Genomic DNA, 23,420 nt, shown 5'->3' with positions numbered 1-23,420 from the left:
GGTGAATCATCATAGCCCCAGGTTGGCGCCTCTTTTCCAACACCCCAGTTCGTCAATATTTTGCCTAATATCTAGTGATTTCTATGTGTTTTCGTGTGTTTCTAGGTTCAGATGTGTATATATTGGTAGCAGAAGGAGGAAGAAAGGAGAAATAAAGGAGGATAAGGAGGAAGGAGCAAGGGAGGAGGAAGAAGAACAGCAGCCAAGCCACAATACTTAAGTCACCCTTCATTTCCTCAATATTTTGTCTAATATCTAGTGTTTTGATGTGTTTCTAGGCTCAGACGTGTAGATGGAAGCAATAGAAGGAAGAAAAAGGAGAAACAATGGAGGTGGATGAAGAAGAAATGAGAAATAAAAGCGGAATAAGAGAAGGAGCCGAGGTGTAATATTTAAGTAAGTGTCCCTTTTAATCGTAACGTCCTTTATAATGCATACTGTTGGTTTTGGGATATATTTGGGGTGTTTCAGGTGTGTTCAGTAGTGTTGCATGATGTTATGAGTATGTTTTTGGTGGATTTTGTGTGTTTTAGGCTTTTTAGGTATATTTTACGTACCTTGAATATGTGGATTGAGATATGTTTCAGTATTTGCATGTTTTGAGTGTGCTTTGGGTGCTTTTTGAGGTATTGTGCGGTTTTTTTTGTGTGTTTTGGGATTAATTTTAAGTGTTTTAAGCTGTGTGGGATTGTTAGGAGTCTTTTGGATGTGTGTGATGATGATTTGGGTATATATTGGGTATTTCTAGTGAGTTTTAGTTGTTGTTGGGGGGGTTGCATGACTTTTTGAGTGTGGTAGAGGATGATATTTAGTATTGTAAGGGGTTTGGGTTGGGGAGGGGTGATATTGGTTTATATTGGGTGTTTTTAGTGAGTTTTAGGTGCATTTTGAGGTGTTGCATGGTGTTTTGAGTGTGTTTTATGTTAAATGTGAGTGTTTTAAATGGTTTGAATGTGTGTGGGGGTGGTTTTGGAGTATAGTAGCGTTTCTAGAGTGTTGTGTGTGTTTTGGTGCCTTTTGAGGTGTAGCTTGGCTTTACGAGTGTGTTTTAGGTTAGTTTTGAGTGTTGTAAGTGATCTGTGTGTGTATTTGGGTGGTTTGGGGTGATTTTGGCGTACACTGGGTATTTCTAGTGAGTTTTAGATGTATTTGGGGGACATCTTGAGGTGTTGTGTGATGTTTTGAGTGTGTTTTGGATTAGTTTTGAGTGCTGTAAGTGATATATATATATATATATATATATATATATATATATATATATATATATATATATATATATATATATATATATATACACACACACACACACACACATCCTATGTTGTAACGTCATAGGATATCTACCAATCAGAGCACAAAGAAATTATGGTGATATGGCATCACTAAGTCGGTGCCTGCTATTGGCCAATGACCAGTATGAACGAACTTTTTTTTTTCTTTTATTATTCGTGCAATTTCTTTGTATAATGGATACAACACAAGTCTGCTTGTAGTATATACGTGATTGTATTATATTGTACTTCGTTCATCTGTAGATACTGGCATTTGCAAGGATTCCTAAATGATATTAATGACAACATTCTTATAAATAAGCACTATAGACGTAGTATAATATTTGTGATTTATAACTCATGCATATCTACCATCTGTATTCCTGTGGAACCGTTAAAGCGGAACCGATTCCAAGAATTGGAACCAGTTCCGGAACTGGTTTCTTCCCAGCTCTAGCCGTAACCAAGTCTTCTACATATGGTGTTGCCCCATTCGTGTTTTGTACTCATCTCGGGTATGTTAATTATGTAACAAATGTATTAGAAAGTGTTACATGTAGAGTACCAATTGTAGAGTAATAGACATGTGATTCCTGGCAGTGAATTGTCTGTGTGGTTTCACTGGTTTGTCAGGGTGGTTAAGGTAACTAGGAGTGGCCGGCCCCTCTGTTGCCACGTCCGTCACCCTGCCACTCTGTCACCCTCTCACACTACCAGTGACTCTTCAGCATATGGTCCTGGCCCATTTGTGTTTTTGTTCTTTTCTTGGGTACATTACATGGTATACGTAACTAATGTAATAGTTGGTGTTGTGTGCACTGTGTCGTTTCAAAGATTATTGGCCCAAGGTTTTCAGCACTAAGTTGTTCATTTGCAGTGTGTTTTTGTGGACGTTATAGGGATCTGGTTTGGTGTTCTTGTTCTGAGGGGCACTGGGTTTGTGTGTGTGTGTGTGGGCCTGGTCACTGTGGGGATGTTATATTCTTCAGTTGTATGGAGGCCAGTGTTGTAAGTACAGTGCTGGGATTATTATTGTTATTGATACTGCAACTACCCCTGGAAATATTCTTGATGTTGATTTTAGTGTCTGACACTAACTCAATATACAATGGTAAGTCGCAAAGAATATAATTAGATCAGCTAAGTACCCCTGGAAAGCTTCTTGTGAACTGCTTTGGGGTTCATGAACCCCAGGTTGAGAACTGCTAATTTAGGGTGACTATCACGGTGACTTTTTTCATGTTTTGCAGGTTGGATCAATTGTGTATACAACGCATGGCCTATTTTATCTCCAAGAAGGTCAACAAAACAATCCAATAACAATGCTGCATACAGGAGAGGACAAGATGGGCTGCAGGCAGGGCAGTTCAGCAGACGGGAACACAGGCAACCAGAATGACCGTCATAAAAGAAACAGGAGTTATCAAAGGGAAGATAACCACAAAAGTAAGGATTTTTAGTGAACTTGTGCTTCAGAATTGTGTATCAGAAGTGTTTGATGTTATTTTCTGTGAGATTGATGGTCTGTTTGAGAAACTAGAAAGTATTAATGATCAATACTTCAGAAGTAGATGATAGCTCCCAAAATGAACATTTGGATTGTATTGGTGACGTGTAGAAAATGAATTGTGACATTCGTTGTCAATTTGTAAACTACAAGGCTATTCAGAAACCACAACAGAGGAATAAGAACTGTAGTGTATTGATTATGAAAGTAGAACTTCTCATATTTAATGAGGATATAAGGGAATTTCCTGCCTTTGTGGAAGATTTTACTAGACTGGTGATATCTATAGCTAGATTGGGCGAGTTTGACCAGATATGTGGGAAAGGTTCGGCTCCTTTGCTAGAATACGGTAGTTGATGCAGTGTTGGGTGAAATTTGTGTGCCAAAACCAGTGCCAGAGGGAAGGCAGGGAAATTTGCTTCATATGATTAATGTATTAGAACAAGTATGGCTGGATTTGGAAAGATGTAACAAGAAAAATGAAATTGCAAATGTTCATAGCTTAACAAAAGTGGAATGCCTGCTCCTAGCAGATTTGAAGTGAGAATAGACTTGCAAGGCAAGTGATGATGAGAAATTTGAATAACTGGTAAGATTTATGATGGAGGAGCAGCAGGTTTCAGAGCATGGATGATGAACTAATGTTCGGAAAAATTCTGTCATGAGACTTGACAAGTTAGGTAGCAGTTATGCAAATCAGTACTATGAGAAAATACAGGACATGATAGAGGATATGCATATAGACTGAATGATGAAAGAGATCTTGACATACATGAGACCTGTGGTATTATTATTACCTACCTCATCTTGAGATAGCCAAAGGTCCAGATTGTCTTAACAATATTTTAGGATTACTGTGATTTCATCATAGTTATGATAGATTAGTCAGAGATATAAAGAAAATATATTATTCAGTCAAGATATCTTCATTGGACCAAAACTACCATAGGTTTCTGTGAATGCCACATGCAAACCAGATCAGTACTCTTTAACAACTATTATCTGGGGATAGGCCTGGAGGAGTGATTACTATGATAGCTTTGAGGAAGACTAAATGAATGTCAAATGATTGCTTAGGGCCACTAAACTCAATGAAAGTGATTCATTTGTGGATGATTTGATAACTAGTTTTGAAGAACATACCAAATCTAGTATCATAGAGGAGGAGGAGGAGGTAGTAGACACCTACCGAAACAATAATTTACTCCCAGTGAGATCTAATAGCACTAGTTCAGGAGGTGCTGTGAACCTTCCGTTAAAGCTAGTTGTGATCTCGTTGAATGTTTCCCTTTGTGTCTCATAACTCAAGGGGGTAGTCACAGCCTACCCTCTAAAGACAGCTCTCCTTCTTCACACAAAACTACATGCACTTACCACACATACACCCTTCACTCCAAATCAAAATTTAAAAGAAAAATGGGACCCGAAATAAACAACGCCTCGGAGTCCCCTCTGGGAGGGACCAAAAATGTCCCCAGGTCGGACACCTCTCCTGTTGAAGACCACAAATGCCTTGACACCTCCCTCAACTTTTTCTACATTAACTTCTGCAACATTCACGGTCTTAGATCTAATTTTCAATCTGTGGAACACCACCTCTCCTCTACTAAACCTCATCTTCTTTTCCTCACCGAAACACAGCTGTCTGAGGCAACTGACAGTAGCCCCTTCTCTGTTCCCTCCTACTTTCTCTATTCTCATTTCATTCCAAAGCTGGATGTTGCGTTTATGTACGCAATGACTTAACTTACTCTCGTGCCCACGCTCTTGAGTCTTCCGAATTTTCCACCATCTGGCTACGACTTAACAGTCACTCTCAAACTAAATTCATCTGTGTTGTTTATCTCTCCCCTAACTCTTCTGACTATAGTAATTTCTTCGACTACTTAACTTCTAAAGTGGAGCACATTCTGTCCCTCTACCCTTTCGCTGAGATTTCCATTCTTGGAGATTTCAATGTTCACCACCAGCTTTGGCTTTCCTCTCCCTTCACTGACCACCCTGGTGAACTAGCCTTCAACTTTGCTATCCTCCATGACCTAGAGCAACTGGTGCAGCACCCTACTCGTATTCCTGACCGTCTTGGAGACACGCCCAACATTCTTGATCTCTTCCTCACCTCTAACCCTTCTGCTTATGCTGTCACCCTTTCATCTCCGTTGGGCTCCTCCGATCACAATCTCATTTCTGTATCTTGTCCTATTTTTCCAATCCCTCCGCAGGATCCCCCAAAGCGAAGGTGCCTCTGGCGTTTTGCCTCTGCCAGTTGGGGGGACCTGAGGAGGTATTATGCTGATTTTCCCTGGAATGATTATTGCTTCTGTGTCAGAGACCCATCTCTTTGTGCTGAATGCATAACAGAGGTGTTAGTATCTGGCATGGAGGCGTACATTCCTCATTCTTTTCTCAACCTAAACCTTCTAAACCTTGGTTTAACTCAGCCTGTTCTCGTGCTATACATGATAGAGAGGTTGCCCACAAAAGGTACTTGAGCCTTCCATCTCCTGAATCTCATGCACTTTATATCTCTGCCTGGAATCATGCCAAGTCTGTTCTTCAACTTGCCAAACACTCTTTCATAAATAGGAAATGTCAAAATCTTTCAAACTCAAACTCTCCTCGTGACTTCTGGCATCTAGCCAAAAACATCTCAAATAACTTCACTTCTTCATCTTTCCCTCCTTTATTTCATCCTGATGGCACCACTGCCATCTCTTCTGTCTCCAAAGCTGAACTCTTTTCTCAAACCTTTGCTCACAACTCCACCTTGGACGATTCTGGGCTTGTCCCTCCCTCTCCTCCTCCCTCTGACTATTTCATGTCTACAATCAAAATTCTTTGTAATGATGTTTTCCATGCCTTTGCTGGCCTAAACCCTCAGAAGGCTTATGGACCTCCTATTGTTCTCAAAAACTGTGCTTCTGTGCTTGCACCTTGTCTGGCCAAACTCTTCCAACTTTGTCTATCGACTTCCTGCTGGAAGTTCGCCTACATTCAGCCTGTTCCTAAAAAGGGTGACCGTTCTAACCCCTCAAACTACCGTCCTATAGCTTTAATCTCTTGCTTGTCTAAAGTTTTTGAATCTATCCTGAATAGGAAGATTCTCAAACATCTGTCACTTCACAATCTTCTGTCTGATCGCCAGTATGGCTTCCGTCAAGGTCGCTCTACTGGTGATCTTCTGGCTTTCCTTACTGAGTCTTGGTCATTTCAGAGATTTCAGTGAAACTTTTGCTGTTGCGTTAGACATATCAAAAGCTTTTGATAGAGTCTGGCATAAAGCTTTGATTTCAAAACTGCCCTCTTACGGCTTCTATCCTTCTCTCTGCAACTTTATCTCATGTTTCCTTTCCAACCGCTCTATTGCTGCTGTGGTAGACGGCTACTGTTCTCCTAAACCTATTAATAGTGGTGTTCCTCAGGATTCTGTCCTGTCACCCACTCTCTTTCTATTATTCATTAATGACCTTCTTAACCAAACTTCTTGCCCTATCCACTCCTACGCTGATGATACCTACATCTTTCTACGTTCTTTCAGAGGCGTCCAACCCTTCAGGAAATTAACAGATCACGCGGGGACGCCACGGAACGCCTGACTTCCGATCTTTCTAAAATTTCCGATTGGGGCAGAGAAAATCTAGTAGTTTTCAATGCCTCAAAAACTCAATTCCTCCATCTATCAACTTGACACAACCTTCCAGACAACTATCCCCTCTTCTTCAATGAAACTCAACTGTCTTCCTCTTCCACAATGAATATCCTCGGTCTGTCCTTTGCTCATGATCTTAACTGGAAACTTCACATCTCATCTCTTGCTAAAACAGCTTCTATGAAGTTAGGTGCTCTGAGGCGTCTCTGCCAGTTTTTCTCGCCCCTCCAACTGCTTACTCTGTATAAGGGCCTTATCTGTCCCTGTATGGAGTACTCTTTGCATGTTTGGGGGGGTTCCAGTCACACAGCTTTGCTTGATAAGGTGGAATTGAAAGCTCTTCGTCTCATCAACTCCCCTCCTCTGACTTCAGTCTCTTTCTCACCGCCGAAATGTTGCATCCCTTTCTATATTTTATCGCTATTTTCATGGTAACTGTTCTACTGATCTTGCTAACTGCATGCCTACCCTCCTCCTGTGGCCATGCTGCACAAGGCTTTCTTCCTCTCATCCCTATTCTGTCCAACTCACTAATGCAAGAGTTAACCAGTACGCTCAATCATTCATCCCTTTCACTGGTAAACTCTGGAACTCCCTCCTTGCATCTGTATTTCCAAATTCCTACAACTTGTCTTCTTTTAAGAAGGAGGTATCGAGGCATTTGCTCCCCTAATTCTGGCTGACGGTTTTGGCACTTTTTGTATTCTTTGGAGAGCCAGCGCTCAAATGGGCTTTTTTCTAAATTTCTTTTATTTTGCCTTTGGCTGGCCCTCTTCCCTACGTAAAAAAAAAAAGAAAAAAAAATCCTTATGCAGGAAGTAGACACTTTTCTGAGAAGAGATTTCAAAATTAAGGGATGGGATGTATCAGAAGAGGGAGCACTATTTCTCAACATTCAAGAATTGTAGTTGTAGGGAATGAAAGGGTGCTGGTATAAGTTTGAATCCTCAAAATGATTATTTTCAACTTTAAAGTACTTTTGAATTTTTTAAGACTAAGTGAGAAATTGGCTAAGTGAGCCAGATCTAACAACGGAAGAGTTGCCATTCAGTGATGAAAAGAATGGTTCTCAGGTTGCTAGTATTTATGATCCATTAGGATTAGGGTTAAACTTCTAACGAAAGAATTGGTATTGAATACACACATTTAGGAAAATCATGGCTAGGATGATGATATTAGCTCTCCTGCAAATAAGTGGAAATCATTGTTCAAGGACAAAAATACAATCTTCAAATACAGTTGGTGATCCAGAGCTAATAAAATTTGCAGATGGAAGCACTAGAGCATTAAGAGCAGTTACATATGCAAGATGTAAACTGTCAGACGGCAACAATAAAAGTAGTCTCATTGCTGTAAAGAGCAATTTGGCACTAGCTCACCAAGTTGCAGTGCTTAGATTGGAATTGTGCACTGCACTGTTAGCTAATTGCCTAAGAAAATTTATTGAAGAGATGTTTTTAAGTGTCTTCCACATCACTGATTCAAAGAATGAAAGACCAAATCCAAAATGAGTTTCGGGTGTAACACCTTTGTAGCTAAAAGAATTTCTGAGATTCGGACTAAAAGCTTTCCAAGCGAATGGTTTTGGCTGGAATCGAAATGGAATATATCTGATTGGTGCACCAGAGGATGTACTCCTAGTGCATTAGATGAAAATTCTACCTGACAAAGGTCTGATTTTCTTAAAACCAAAACAAGAGTGGCCAGTGAGTCAGAGTTGTAGTGATGGAGTAAATGTTTATTTATATACAAAATGAGGAGAAAACCTGTTGGCAATAGCTAAAAGGAAATGTATGATTAACACTAACAGATTCATTTACTATGACAAATTGAGTAATGTGAGAGCTAGAATTAAAAAATTTAGCACTGCAGAATCAATGTTGATATTATATCATGAGCCAAATGCTATGGATATGCATTCGGCAGAAATCTTTTGGATTAAGACTGTGCAAAAGTATATTGCTAAGGACTGGCAGGTACATTATCAAAGCTTAGACACCAAAATGAATGAAGAAGGCAGTAGAGCAAACAAGTGGCTGAAAACAAACTGGAATAGAGATGATTATTTTATTCTGTCATCCAACCACCCATTTACTAAATTATTAGTTCTTCATTTCCATAATTGTGATCATTCAGGAGTAGAATCTACTCTTGCAAGGCTACAAGGTAAAATCCAGGTACCAGGGATGAGGCAACTAATAGTGTTAAGTATTATTGTGTATTGTGTAGGAGAATTGAGAAGTTATGTGATACCCAATGTATGAGTGTGCTGTCTGAAGAGTGACTTTCTCTGTCACTAACCTTTTTATAATACATCATTGGACCTATTTGGACCATTCCAAGTTATAGATACTGTTAAGAAGTGAACCAGGATGAAGGTCTTTAGTGTCATTTTCACATGCATGTGGTGCAGAGCAGTTTATCTTGATCTGGCAGATGTCTGTGATACAGGTAGCTTCTTGAAAGTATTTAGAAGATTTGCTAGTGTAAAAGGATTCCAAAGATTCATATATTCTGACCAAGGTTGCCAACTGGTAAAAGTTAATCAGGAATTAGCAGAACCAAGGGTTAAAGTAAATCTTAGGAATTATCTAAATTTAGGGGTACAAAGGGTATGACATGGAAGTTTATTGAAGATGTGGATGCTTTTTGGCAGAATGGATGCTCAGAATCTCTTATACATCTGGTTAAGAGGGCAATGACAGTATCTATTGGCAAAAAGGTTCAACAATATGGAAAACTACAGACAGTACTGTTTTAAATGGCTAATCTGATTAATGAGAGGCCCATTGGCATAATGCTTGGTTCTAATATAAATGTAGGATCTCACTTGTCACCTAATGATCTAATCTTAGGATGTACAAACAACAGTGCCCTAATAGGAGATGTGGATAGTTATTCAAAAAGCTTAAAGTATGCAAATGACTAAATATTTTGGAGAAATGCAAGAAATCTCTCTCCTGCACTAGTCATCTGAGCCAAATGGCATACTGAAAGGAGGAATGTTAGACACAGACATAGTAGTAGTCATAGATGGTTACACTAAGAGGTAGCTGGAAATGAGCACAAGCTGTGGATGGTACACCATGTGTGGACAACTGATTGAGAAATTTAACATTGAGGTATAAATCTGAACAATCTGAGGTATAAAGCTGGACAATCTGGGGTGAAATCTAATGGACTAAGGGATATATTTATTAATAGATCTGTTCAGAGTATTGTTGTGATTCTTTCTAAGGAAGAACAGTAATGTTAATTCTGTCAGCCTGGGACAGGGTTTTCCCAATGTTGGGCAAAAAAATAAATTAGTGTAGTTAGTTTCTCTGTGCAGTTGTTGCTGCACTAGGAGCACCTGGCCCCTCTGTTGCCATGTCCATCACCCTGTCACTCTACCACAGTAACTTGTCAGCATATGGTCCTGGCCCATTTGTGTTTTTGTTCTTTTCTTGGGTACATTACATGGTATACGTAACTAATGTCATAGCAAGTGTTTGTGTGCACAGTGTCATTTCAAAGATTCTTGGCCCAAGGTTCCCAGCACTAAGGTATTAATACAGGTGTGTTTATTTGCAGTGTGTTTTTGTGGACATCATAGGGATCTGGTTTAGTGTTCTTGTTCTGAGGGGCATTGGATGTGTGTGGGCTTGGTCACCATGAGGCTGTTAAATTTCTCAGTTGTATGGAGGCCAGTACAGTGCTGGGATTATTAATGTTATTGACTGTGTATCATTACCTCATCTCTTCCTCAACAGACTTGTGAAGGGCAAGGAAATGCATCATCTCCACTGTCTTCAAAGAAGGTGTGGTGCAGATTCATCAGTTTCCCAAGTGTCTGTGCGCCAGTTGGACTTACCATCTGCCTGCCCAGGATGATTTCCCTACCACACCACTGATCAACAGTGTACTAAACTTCTCTCCATGAACTGAACCAGCTGCATCCTGCCTGTCTGGCTCTTGAAGAAAAAGATGGAAGCAGTTCATCCAAGAAACTGCGGTCTGGATTCAACAGCTTCTCCTGCCTGCCTTAGATGCTTTCTCTAGCTGGAGAGTTGTTAAGATGGAGGACTGACAGCAAAAGTATTGTCACAGAGGCCCATGCTAATTCCACACAGCAAGAGGAGGGTGGACAGCAGAGATGTCAGTGACGACCAGGCAGCAGGAGTTATGATGCACCGCAACAGCTGGTGAAAGGTAATCCTTTCTTCTATATTCAGTCAAATAGAATAGCTATAAATTTTATTTTAAATGGACAGTATTGGTAACTTCAGGTGCCAAATGTAACAGGAGAATGATTATAATGACGGGTGGCCAGAATGGTTATGTGACGTCAATAGTCCAACAGTTATCTGTAGTTGTAAGTGCTCTCAAAGGGTCTTTAACATGAGTTAAAGTGAAGTTTTTGTCATCAAAGGAGGAATATACTTGGTACTGTCAGCTCCCTACATGAAGTAGTTTTCCAAAGTTAAATCTCATCTTTTTTCAGGGCAGTTTTATTAGCTCTAACCTATGTATATCATAGGCCTGCCTTCTTTCTCTCCCTCTCCCCACCACCCTCCTGCCTGACAGCCTTTTCCCATCCAACCCATGCATGCCTCCTCTCTCTCTCTCTCTCTCTCTCTCTCTCTCTCTCTCTCTCTCTCTCTCTCTCTCTCTCTCTCTCTCTCTCTCTCTCTCTCTCTCTCTCTCTCTCTCTCTCTCTCTCTCTCTCTCTCTCTCTCTCTCTCTCTCTCTCTCTCTCTCTCTCTCTCTCTCTCTCTCTCTCTCTCACGTGCGCACAACAAGGTTGATAAAACGAAAATCCCGAGGATCTTATTTATACCATGTGGACTTTTTTTGTGGGAATTTATGGACTAAGAGGGAGTATTTTTTTTGAGGCACCTACTATCTCAAAGCTCACCCGCTAGGAAACCATTGCCCCAATTCACACTCAGACCGGGGATAGGATTTGAACCTGTGTGCTTGGAGATCCCTTGGACCCCAAAGCACACATGATTCCACTGCATCACGGCAGCTAATCAGGATAAAGCAATAAATAAGGAGTCCAAGGCAGCTAATCAGGATAAAGCAATAAATAAGGAGTCCAAGCTTAGTGAAGTTGCACTTAGCTAAAGGAGATAGATGGGAAGGAATTGGTTTTGAAATAAGGTTAAATGAATGGGATAGAAGAGTTCATTCATATTTGTTGTACTTACTTAGTCAGGCCATTTCCCATTGCACTATTAACTCTACAATGATTTATTTGTTTGTAGTTATTGTTGCTAAACCAAGAGAAAGATGCACCACCCATCTGATGACTTAGGTACCATGCTTCCAACAGTCTTGCCCTTTCACCAAGAATAGCCTGCATTGTACATAACTTTTTTGTCCTGTTAATACCTCACCAACTTTTTGTCCTGTTAATGCCTCACCACCTCTTTCATTGAAGGAATATGGACTGGAAGTTTGTATTGCAGGATTTTGTGGCTGTGGTAAGATGACAGGGCTGGTGGAAGCTTGCTGTGTTTGTCAGGAATTCCAAAGGAAACAAAACAATGTATGTATTTCATTCAAAGCTGCTTTATAGCTTCAGATTTTATATTTTCATGGATGGTGACACTAATCATTAATCAGTGTCTTGTCTCTTCCTCAACAGAATAGTGATGGGCCAAGGAAATGCACCACCACCACTGTCTGCAAAGGTGTGGATCCTCTCGCCAAAGAAGGTGTGGTGTGGATTCTCCAGTCTCCCGGGTATCTGTGCACCAGTTGGATTTACACCAGCTGCTTGCCCAGAAAGACTTCCCAATCACACCACCGATCAATAGCGTACCAAGCTTCTCTCCACGAGCTAGACCAGCAGCATCTTTCTTATCTGGCTCACCAAGAAAAGGATGAAAGCAGTTCACCTAAGAGAAACTGTGGCCTGAATTCAACAGCTTCTCCTGCCTGCCTTGGACCCCCTAGCTCACCACCACTGTAGAACAACAGCAAAAGTAGCAATTTGTCCCCAAAAAATGGCCCGGAAAAAGCTGTATTAGTTGAAAATACTCTCTGGAGATAGTGTAGTAAGGAATTTATTTATATAATATCTATTAAATTAGTATACTACAACATCTCTGGAGATTCTAAAGAGTATTTTTTTAGTCCGACCAATTTTTTGTGGCCATATTTTATTTATTAAGTCTGCTCAGAAAATATCAGCCTTTTACAGTTTCTTCGTCTAACCTAAGTAAGAGAGACAATGGCGCCTTATTATCTATCTATCCTTCAGACCTCAAACACTAACTACTCCCACCATATCTTACATTTTGCAAAGTCCTCTTTAGAATCTTCATTAGCTGGCCTGTTACATTTTCTATTTAATTTCATCTATGATCTATGGACTGTAATCTCCTTGCTTTTAATGGTGATTTTAGCTTTGGGAAATCCAGAAATCACAGGGAGCTAGATCTGGGCTTAAGGACGGCTGTATGAACTGGGTGATAGATTGTTTTGCTAAAAATCCCAGCGTGATGTGTCTGTAGTTGTGGCTTTGTGGAGACTGGATCCTTCATCATGATAATGCACCTGCTTATTCTTCATGTGTTGTATTGTGATTTTTGGCAAAACAATCCATCACTCAGCTCATTCAGTCCCCTACAGCCCTGATGTAGCTCTCTTTGATTTCAGAATTTTCCCAAAGCTAAAATCACTGCTAAAAGGAAGGAGATTTAAGTCCATAGACGAAATTAAGAAGAATGCAACGAGCCAGCTGATGAAGATCCCAAAAAAGGACTTCGCAAAATGTTTTGAAACGTGGAATGGACACTGGAAGAAGTGTGTGATATCTGAAGGAGAGTAGGGTGCCATTGTCCCACCTAGGTTAGACATATTTCTTGAAATTGTAAATGGCTGAATGCGTTTCAGACAGACCAGACCAGACAAGACTTTTGCTGTTGGTGAGCTGGGGGCTGGCATGAAGGTATTAAACCCAGAACCCCACAATGAACTACTACTGTCCTCTGCAGTGTACTGAAGAGGCCACAGTGAGTTGGGCAGGCAGGAGGAGGTTGGCCCACTTGGCACTGGCTCTGAAGGCTTCTATTCTTCCTCGTCAGCCTCTCTCTTCTGTGATGGACTCCTGAAGCTTACTCATTCTAGGAGTGCATGTCTTTCACTGTTTGGGTCTTGCATGCTGGAAAATAAAAACATGGATTCTTAAGAGATGTTTTCAATACTATCTATATTAAGCCCTACAGTAATACCCACACAGTAATACTATCACACACATGCAAGGAGGAGGAGGAGGTTAATGATAAAATAATCAGTATCAGTTAATACGTACTTAGGAGGAGCTAGAGGTTAACTATCAAAAAACACATGCAAGGAGGCTGAGAGTAAACACGGGTTCACACGTGCCAATTTGCGACTGAAATTTTGTAGGTAGAGTTTGACTCATTCCTTTTAGTCGGAAGTTCATGTAAACACTGCTACTCGCCAATATGTCTTCCTCCAGTGACGATGCTGAAGCTGTGGGTAAGTAGGAAATCTACCACTATCTAAATTAACCTATATTGTGATCAAATTAGATCATGACAAATCTTCAATCCTCACCTCCACCCTACGTTGAGGGAAACGGTTCTTGTAGAGTGGCAGCTATTTCGTCGAATGACCATTTGCACGTTTTTTTTTTTTTTTTTTTTTAGGTCCCAGATGTGTTCTTTTCCCTCAAATTCTATCATCTCTATCTGGAGACCACATTTTCAAAGCTTACTCCGTGACGTCACGACGTAAATAAAGTCGTAAATCAACTAACAAGACCAACATGGTTTTCTTTGGCGACTGGTTTCTCCAGTCGCCAGGCACTGATTTCGAGTTGAAAACTCCACGTACGTAAAATTTCAGTCGCAAATTGGGGACGTGTGAAACCGCCTTAACGAACGACCCATTAATATATGCTTCGGTTACTCATACTTGCTAAGCCCCCACACACACACACACGAAAAAAATAAAATAAAAATAAAAAGCTAAGCACCCAAATCTAGGCTACCCTTCGAAAAAATGACAAAAAAGATGAAACAATACCTGTTCATGACAAAAGCAGCAGGTTCATGATTGAATTACACGTGGATGCCACCACGGTTTGCGCCGCTGCCGGGTGATGCAGACGTACGGCGGGTTCACACGTGTCAATATGCTGATGGAATTAACAGCCGCTAGAGTTTTCGGCTGCATTTCGGCATTTAATTTGATCGTAATTGTGGTGAGTCTTTTGTTAAGATGAACACTCTTATAAGAAATGTAGGCCAACCAGCTGATGCTTCCCGGCCAGTATGTGAGAACGTGTTCCGGCTAGCAGAGCTCTGTCGATTCCTCTAGCAACTAACATTTCCTGCAGCATATATTGACACGTGTGAACCCACCTTTTAGCGGGGCCCAGGCCGGAAAGTCGGTTTTTCCGCCAGGGTCGGCAGCAGAGTAAAGCATGCTAGGTAGTACAGGTAACCGCAATACTAGTATGCTATATACAGTTTGGGAGCCACAAGTAAAAACTAGAACTGGTTATTTTTTCATGCTCGTACTTAAGTCGTCACACGGCTGGGGAGAGGGCGATGAGACGGGAGGACGGGGAGGTGGAATAAGAAAAGAGAGAGAGAGAGAGAGAGAGAGAGAAACTATGCTATGGCAATCTACTTTTATCAATTCATATAAAAACAAATAATTCTTTCCAACTCTAAAAAGTATACTATATTTGTAACTGCCACGAATTGCACCAAAAAACGATCACTCTTTCAATTTACCACAACAGGGTGATTAGCGTGTTGTGCGGGTTCCACTCCTCAATGCTTGGTGCTTGAGTTAAAAATCGTCGCAACGTTATTTTTTGTATCTACCTTCGTGTATACTTGCACAGGACGGCTGCATGAACACACACTGAATAACAAAGGGAAGAAGAGAAAGGGAGGAGTGAGGGGAGGTGGACGAACTAGGAGTAAACTAGCAGGAGGGTTAACTAAGTGGTTAACACGTTCACGGGAGCCGTGAGTGGTGTAGTATAATTAGCATTTCGTAATTGACAAATAAATGGTTCCTACGAATATAGAATATGTGCAAACTGGGGAAAACAGACAGGTATGTACGTACAAGACAAACTCATGTAGACAAGACCGGCACTTTTGCGATAACTAGCCAATTACAAATCCTGCGATAATTGAACCTGGTTGATTGTCAAAAAAAGTAAATAAGACCCACATTCTAACACTCCCAGTTTACGCACGTAGCCACAAACACATGATATATAGATACAAGAAACTCATTACCTATTGATTGTAGAACTGCAGGGTCGGGATTGTGGACAAGATATGGATGCCAAGCCGAAATGTACCACCTCGCGTCCCTGCTCCGCCACTGCCTGGCAAGGACTGCCGCGAGAGACCAACATGGAAGTCTCACCTGTTTCATTAGTTTCGAATCTGTGTCCAAAGCAGATTATCACAGAAAACAAAAATTAATGGGGATACTATTAGGTTCCTTACCATCTCACACTTGCCTCCTTACATATTTCACGTATCTCACATGAGCGAAAACATGTAAGTAAAAACTGCTGGAATAGTGTTTCAGCTTAAGATGGCTATATCTTTTAGCAAACACACACACACACACACACACTTTTTGTAATTCATACGTCAGTTTAATGGTGCAGCTAGGGTAGGCGTCTCCATATTTAAGATTTTGAGTGAAGGGTGTGCATATAATTAGATGCATCTAGGTATAGGTGAAGAAAGAGGGTTGTCTTTAGAGAACAGGCTGTGACTCCTTTGTGTAGCGAGGCATGAAGGGACACGTTCAGCGAGGTCACAGCAGCCTTTGTTCCGGTACAAACCAGTTCAATACTTAAGCATAGTCCACCTGATCATTTAAACTACCTCTAGACTGACATTAATTAAGTACTTCACTGATATGATCATCTGGGATATTTCGCTGCCCATGTAGTCCATTTACAGGTAATGAGAAGGTAACTTCCAAAGTGTGACCTAGGGCTTTAATAGCCAGGTAGACAAACAACTGAGAAAAAAAGCATATTTCTGAATAAAGTGGTTGATGACTCATGTTAATTGTTCTGTCACATCGTACCTTAATGAAGCCTAGACAAACCTTGTTCTTGCTTCAAGTATTAATCAGATATTTTAATTTGAAATTCATCCTGACTCAGCATGACTGATCTAATATTCCCCCCAAAAGTTATTACATCACAACTGTGCCAATGAAAATTTTATCATACTACAACTGAAGTACTTCACCTTATAATCTTGATAAGATCAAGAGGTACAAAAACAAAGATTTTAATTTGAAAAGATTATCAAATTTCATATTAAAGATAACATCTTGTCTTTTCTTATTCGTATAAGTGTCCGCCTCACCCTCCCTTTCCCCCAAGTATATATATCGTCAGAATCCCATCACTTGTATTGCTCCATATCTCGTCCATTCCAACGCACCGCACTCAGGTAAGTGAAACGAGCCGCCGTTATTATTCTGTTGTCAAGCTCTCACTAATGATAGAAAGAAAATTTATAGTTTTGTTTATGATTGTGAGACAAATACTCATAAATATACAAACGGAAAGTCATATATTCTCAGAAATAAAAGACTTAGTCATTCGAGTCGTAAATTTTATATGTTCAAATGTTTCTAACGCCGTGGTCTAGACGTTACAGAACGTTTCAACATGCACGTGCATTAAAGGGCCGCTGCTCAGGACCGTCCCGCAATGTTCAGATCGGTGTATTGTAGAGTTCGTTGTTTTAGTCATTGTTTGTTACCGGAATACATCACATTCTTGAATTTGATTAGATATTTGTTTACGAAAATCCTGCTTTATAATCAAGTAACACCCTTCAGATGACAACACCCACCATTACCCGCCCGCTGCGCTTGCTTCATAAAAAAAAAGAACTTTTGTGCATGCAGGTATGTCCAGCGTGCTCACCTGGGGAGCAGGGCTGGTGGGGGCGTGGCTCCCCACCTTTCTGGTGGTTCTGTTTACCACCGTCCTCGTTCTCAACGTCTTTGGAAGGAGACCCAAGAATTTTCCACCTGGTGAGTGACGCTGCAGGTGCGTTAGGGACTCTGAGTAGCAGGTGATCAAACTTTGAGTGTTGCCCGTCAACAGTAAAATTTACGTAGTAACCGTGAACACTTCTAGTGATGCGGCGACTCTGCTGACAGGAATGATGATCCTGCCCGTGGTGGGTTCCCTCCTGTCCATGCCGCGGGGCCCCACCATGGAGATGCTGCGTGGTCTGAGGAAGAAATACGGTGACATAGCAAGCTTCGGAATATTCGGCAACAGGTAGTACAGTGTGTGTGTGTGTGTGTGTGTGTGTGTGTGTGTAATTCACTGTTTGTTTGATCTGCTGCAGTCTCTGATGAGACAGCCAGACGTTACCCTACGGAACGAGCTCAGAGCTCATTGTTTCCGAACTTCGGATAGGCCTGAGACCAGGCACACACCACACACCGGGACAACAAGGTCACAACTCCTCGATTTACATCCAGTACCTACTCACTGCTAGGTGAACAGGGGCTACACGTGAAAGGAGACACACCCAAATATCTCCACCCGGCCGGGGAATCGAACCCCGGTCATCTGGCTTGTGAAGCCAGCGCTCTAACCACTGAGCTACCGGGCCGTGTGTGTGTGTGTGTGTGTGTGTGTGTGTGTGGGGTAGGTGGGTGGGTGTGCATATATATATATATATATATATATATATATATATATATATATATATATATATATATATATATATATATATATATATATATATATATAAACACGAGTTTTTGCGGATATTGCCAGATATTGCGGATATTCTAAATGTAAACGTTTGATATACATATATACAGTATGCATTTTGAGGCGTTGTTTAGCCGTGGCGTGAAATTCATGTGTGGTCTGGTGAGATACACGACGGCACAGCAGGGCGGGTGTCCATGGAGGAGATCTGAAATTGATTCAGTCATGATTTTTACAAGTTTTGGAGGGTTGCAGCATTCCAGGGCGAGACGAGTGACAACAACGCGCCGGTGACGATTACTGATAAACATCACACAATGATAATATGGGTGTGATGAACCATAGATAAAATAGTAAGCTGTGTGGCGCAATGTGTCCATGGGCAGGACAGGGAGCGGGAAGGAATCAGCACAGGCCAGCAGCAAATCAACTGGTTGTAAGTCAGCTTATACAGTTTGCCTCCAGGACAGTGACAATGAATTGCACTTTATCGTATAACTTAAAGCAATGTGGAGTCTGTAGAAGTGGTGTTTGCACGCCGTGGTTACCCGCCTAGTTCTGCCGTTGTATGCGTCATCAGGCCTCACTTTAATTTCATGTTACGGCTAAACGACATTTTCAACTCTGAATAATCCTTACTTTCACCTCTATAATTTCAACATCTGTATATATGATGAGATTTGATTTGGTTGGTTGGAGCCAAGTTTCACTTAGACACAATACATTAGGAAGCTTTGGCCGGGACCGGCATATAGTTTTTCTTAGATATCTATTATTCACATGAAACAATCTAATTTGAACAAGAAAACTAATATAGTGTTAATTTGTATGAGCTGGTGTCACAATACTTACAAATATTATCCATTATTATTGAACTGCACACTGGGTTAACTATCATCAGAGCTTCATTGCTTGCATCATGCTTCTCTGCTTCATTATTAAAGAGATGAGAGATCGAGATGTGATAAGGAAAAGACAAAGGTGATTTTTAATCTGCATCAGGAATGAATATCGAGAGTTGTAATGCAGATCCATATGAATGAACAAAGTCAAGGAATGCAAAAGTGAATGTGAAATGCTGATTGCAAGGATAAAAACAAGTGAACAACATTTGAGTACAAAATGTAGTGCATTGTCTTCTGAGTAATCAAGGTGGAACAGTTGCAGTAACTTAGATCCTATTTGTGCCCTCTGTTGTATCTTTGAATACTGGATGGTCCTCCGAAATGTTGCCATGGTTTCTTCAGATGTTACAGTCTGCGGTGTATGTGATGGATGTTGGTGTTTCATCAGAGTGGTGGTGGTGAGCAGCACCAGCCTACTGAAGGAGGTGTTCGCCTTGAGGGCCACGGCTGACCGCCCAGAAATAGTGTTCACCACTGTGAGGAACAGAATCCTCACAGACAACCGCATATCGGATATTGGTAAGTCTCTGTGTCATGTCACGTGACTGGTGCAGCAGTGTTTGACAGTTATATTACCAGAGTATTAGATTATATACCAATATGAAGATGAAATTAGGTAAACATCCTGAACAAGATCCCAGTTATGTTTTTGAGTTTCTCTTTCAAAGCCTTCACTGTGTAGTCATTATTGTGACACTTACGCTGGTAGTGTAGTAACACTGTCCGTCAAATCGGAGGGAATTGTGGTTTTTCACTTCCGCTGAGTACATTTGTTTCTCCACAGTAACAGAACCACTGACGCCATGTTGCAGCTTATGACATACATGATAAACATTTGCCAACACATTTTACACACAATCATCTCTCCCTGCAGGTGTGGTGGGAACTAATGGACAGATATGGCAGGAGCAGCGTCGCTTCATGCTTCACCACCTGCGTGACTTGGGCTTCGGCAAGAGCAGCTACGAGCCCGTCATGGTGGAGGAGATTGCAGAGTTGCTGGACGACTTGGAGCGGGAAGATGGTCGGCCCCTGCAAATGAAGGTCAGTTTGTCAGTTTCTACCTATCTATTTTTGGGACGAGAGAGAGAGAGAGAGAGAGAGAGAGAGAGAGAGAGAGAGAGAGAGAGAGAGAGAGAGAGAGAGAGAGAGAGAGAGAGTGAGAGAGAGAGAGAGAGAGAGAGAGAGAGAGAGAGAGAGAGAGAGAGAGAGAGAGAGAGAGAATATTAGAACATAAACAAAAGGGCACCACCACTAAGCCATCAGGCCAACACGTGGCATTCCCTTAATGAAGTGTTCATCCCACACAGTATCTCTTCAACCGCTCAGTGATCAACATCCTGTGGGCGATGGTGATGGGGCGGCGCTACCACTACGGCCACGCTAAACTCAACAAACTCATGGCGACCTTCATCAAACCCGCGGACTTCAACGATCTCTACCCCATGTACCATCTGCCATACATCCTGGAGATCATGAAATACTTCCCCTTTAAGAAACAGGCCATCAAGGGAATCAGAGACATGCACTGTTTCCTTAAGGTATGGGTTGATTCCCTGCTTACTGTGCATTAAGGTCACTTCTCTGCAAGGGGAAGCTAAAAGAGAACCAAACCATCTGGGATACTATACATACTACCTTTGCTGTTTTTTTCCTCTACAGTGTCTATGAGAGTTTTTTTTTATCACACTTGTAGTTAAACATGTGACGGTTTCATTACTTTTATACCCAATTTCACTAATATTACAACTTTCATAGCAGCGTCACAATTTTTCTAAAGATGGAATGGATCGAAGTTATTCATAAGTGTAATCCAAGGATGGTGTATCATATGACAGCACAAAGGGCTATAGCTTTCACTGTAACTTATTAGTATGATACCAGGAGCTACTTGTCTCTTAGAGGCGACCTGCACTGCATTATGCCTCGTCCGATGTAGATGTCTCATTACTCAGTCCACCAACATCGCCATCATCATTGTCATTCTCACCATGAGTCACACTCAGTCTCATGTCACTGCCAGTTAACACAGTCCCTCATGACCTGTTCAGGAGGAGCTCAAGGAGTTCATGGCTGACGAAGAGCTCAAGAAGGGCGATAACTTCACGGCACTCTACCTGAAGGAGATAGAGAAAAAAGAGAATCCAAACTTCAACAGTAAGAGTAATTTTTCTCTTTTCTCTTAAATAAATAATTGTCTTATTCCAGGGACTAACTAACATTCCTTGCAACCAATAACTGAGATCTCTTCAAGAGAATTTTAAGAATAGGTGGTATGAAAGATGTGGCACGTGAAAACAGATCATAACTTAGTAGGAAGCCAAAGATAATTGCCGTGGATGTCAAGTTCATTCATATAATTTAATAAGCACGAAAGGAATCGAGTCGTCCTTGTAAAGATCCTCAGCACGGTTTGCTCTCGTTCAAGTGGACCAGTTGATGGGCGTGATGTTTGACCTGTTCGTGGCTGGCATGGAGACCACCTCCAGCAGCCTCACTACAATCGTCCACTTGATGACCAAACACCCACACGTGCAACGCCGCGTGCAGGAAGAACTGGATGAGGTGGTGGGCAGAGATCGTCTCCCTTCCTTCTCTGACATGGAACGGTAAGAAACACTTCAAATTACTGAACTACTGAATGCTACATCAATAGGAACAGAGTTAGAATATAAATAAACACTTTTCTCCTGCATATTTTCTTCCCCAGTGTTTTTTTTTCTATTTGTGGCTCCAACAAAACTGAAGACTGTCGTCATTAATAGTCACATTAGAACATCACCTATTTACAACTGTACTTGTGGTACAATGTCACATCGAATCCACCATAAATAACTTGGTCTTGCATGCATAGCCAGTCAACTCTCACACGACAAAGGCGCCTTCAGTGGTTCTTTTTCCATTTCCTTAGTTTACCTTACGTGCAGGCAACCATTCACGAGGCTCTGAGAATACTGAACCTGATCAAACTCTCCCTACCGCATATGACCGCTGAGGACTGCAAGCTTGGCGGCTACGACATCCCCAAAGGTACCGTACTCCCTGATGGCCGAAACGGTGTCTGATATAAACACTGAGAGTGAGAGATTGAAAGCTGCACACCAGTCATCCTGTCGTCTGCTCTACAGGAACCTGGCTGATGGGTAACCTGGACGACGCTCACAGGAACCCCGAATACTGGAAGAACGCTGGTACCTTCGATCCTCAGAACTTTCTGGATGAAAATGGAAAATTCAAGAAGAACAACGCCTTCGTGCCCTTTGGCGTGGGTAAGTGTATGAATGGAGGAAGGTTGGTGAAAATCAATATGAACTGGTTACTATACTGTCCTTCTGTGTTGACTGACAGCGACAGCTTCCATGCACCAACGCAATGTCGAAAACTTATCTTCTTCATCTCTCTCACTTTTATCATTGTGACCTTGAAATAAAATATGTAAATTATATGAGTAAATATGAGAATGTTTTAGGCTGCATATACGAGCGTGTTACCCCCGTCTTCACCTTCAGGTAAACGTGTGTGTCCCGGCGAGCCCCTGGCCAGACTGGAGCTCTTTCTGTTCTTCAGTCACCTGTTCCAGCGGTTCACCTTCACATTGGTGGAGGAACACAGACCACTCATAGAAACCAACCCAATGTTCAACACCCCGCCGGACTACACTGCCAGAGCAAAGTGCCGCACGAAATAAACCTCAGCGTGACTTCAATAAGCAGGATGCCCTCACTCATGTACCAATCAATGAAAATGCACATGAAATCATAATAGTATATACTTTAAAAATGTTTCCAAAATGAGTTATAGTTGTATATTTTAACTGGAATTCATTTTCGATGTCTTTCTTTACACTGTGATGACGAGTCTGAAATCCTCCTCCTCCTCCTCCTCCTCCTCCTCGTTTCGCTTTCATTCCTTCCCTCCTCATTTTCATTCCTTCCTTTGTCCTTCAAGATCCCGGGACTCAGGAGACCCCCCTCCTCTCTCTTTCTCTTTCTCTTTCTCTCTCTCTCTCTCTCTCTCTCTCTCTCTCTCTCTCTCTCTCTCTCTCTCTCTCTATCTATCTATCTATCTTTCTCTCTTCACGTATTAGCATCGTAGATTTTGGTCTCTCTCTCTCTCTCTCTCTCTCTCTCTTCTCTCTCTCTCTCTCTCTCTCTCTCTCTCTCTCTCTCTCTCTTGTCAATATAAGGACTTTAATTGGGTTGAAAACAACTCGAAGAGAAGAGAATAAATCTTGTATGGAGAGAGAGAGAGAGGATAAAAGTTTAATTGGGTTGAAAAGACAACTTCGAAGAGAAGAGAATAAATCTTGTATGAGAGAGAGAGAGAGAGAGAG

The 23,420-nt window shown here is 41.4% G+C and overlaps 1 protein-coding gene and 2 long non-coding RNA genes across 4 annotated transcripts in view; 2 read left to right on the top strand and 1 right to left on the bottom strand.

Annotated features, from left to right (window-relative positions):
• The first annotated feature begins 334 nt into the window (after positions 1-334).
• Positions 335-13,607, top strand: LOC123506618. Its single transcript, XR_006675478.1, has 4 exons — positions 335-396; positions 2,522-2,717; positions 10,180-10,618; positions 12,060-13,607. It is a non-coding gene; the product is annotated as an uncharacterized LOC123506618 (long non-coding RNA).
• The window catches only part of LOC123506619, a 110,822-nt gene continuing 100,852 nt past the window's right edge, over positions 13,451-23,420 (bottom strand). The window contains exons 4-8 of one of the 2 annotated variants that reach the window (XR_006675480.1): positions 19,035-20,119; positions 17,376-17,688; positions 15,706-15,858; positions 15,187-15,319; positions 13,484-13,580 (exon numbers count right to left, since the gene is read on the bottom strand). This is a non-coding gene — a long non-coding RNA (uncharacterized LOC123506619). Of the gene's footprint in view, positions 13,581-15,186; positions 15,320-15,705; positions 15,859-17,375; positions 17,689-19,034; positions 20,120-23,420 lie in introns of both variants that reach the window. The other variant, XR_006675479.1, reaches the window with a different exon arrangement.
• On the top strand, positions 16,853-22,851 carry LOC123506617 (cytochrome P450 2C15-like). Its single transcript, XM_045258863.1, has 11 exons — positions 16,853-16,893; positions 17,357-17,485; positions 17,615-17,738; positions 19,476-19,606; positions 19,962-20,131; positions 20,398-20,628; positions 21,139-21,244; positions 21,516-21,696; positions 21,999-22,117; positions 22,216-22,356; positions 22,597-22,851. The coding sequence occupies exons 2-11, from the start codon at positions 17,359-17,361 to the stop codon at positions 22,773-22,775; spliced, it is 1,509 nt and encodes a 502-aa protein (XP_045114798.1). The 5' UTR covers positions 16,853-16,893; positions 17,357-17,358; the 3' UTR covers positions 22,776-22,851.

The sequence above is a fragment of the Portunus trituberculatus genome, chromosome 20, assembly GCF_017591435.1.
Source record: "Portunus trituberculatus isolate SZX2019 chromosome 20, ASM1759143v1, whole genome shotgun sequence".
In the NCBI taxonomy this organism is placed as follows: domain Eukaryota; kingdom Metazoa; phylum Arthropoda; class Malacostraca; order Decapoda; family Portunidae; genus Portunus; species Portunus trituberculatus.
Note: the sequence above shows the minus strand (reverse complement) of the source record. Positions and strands in the feature narration are given on the sequence as shown.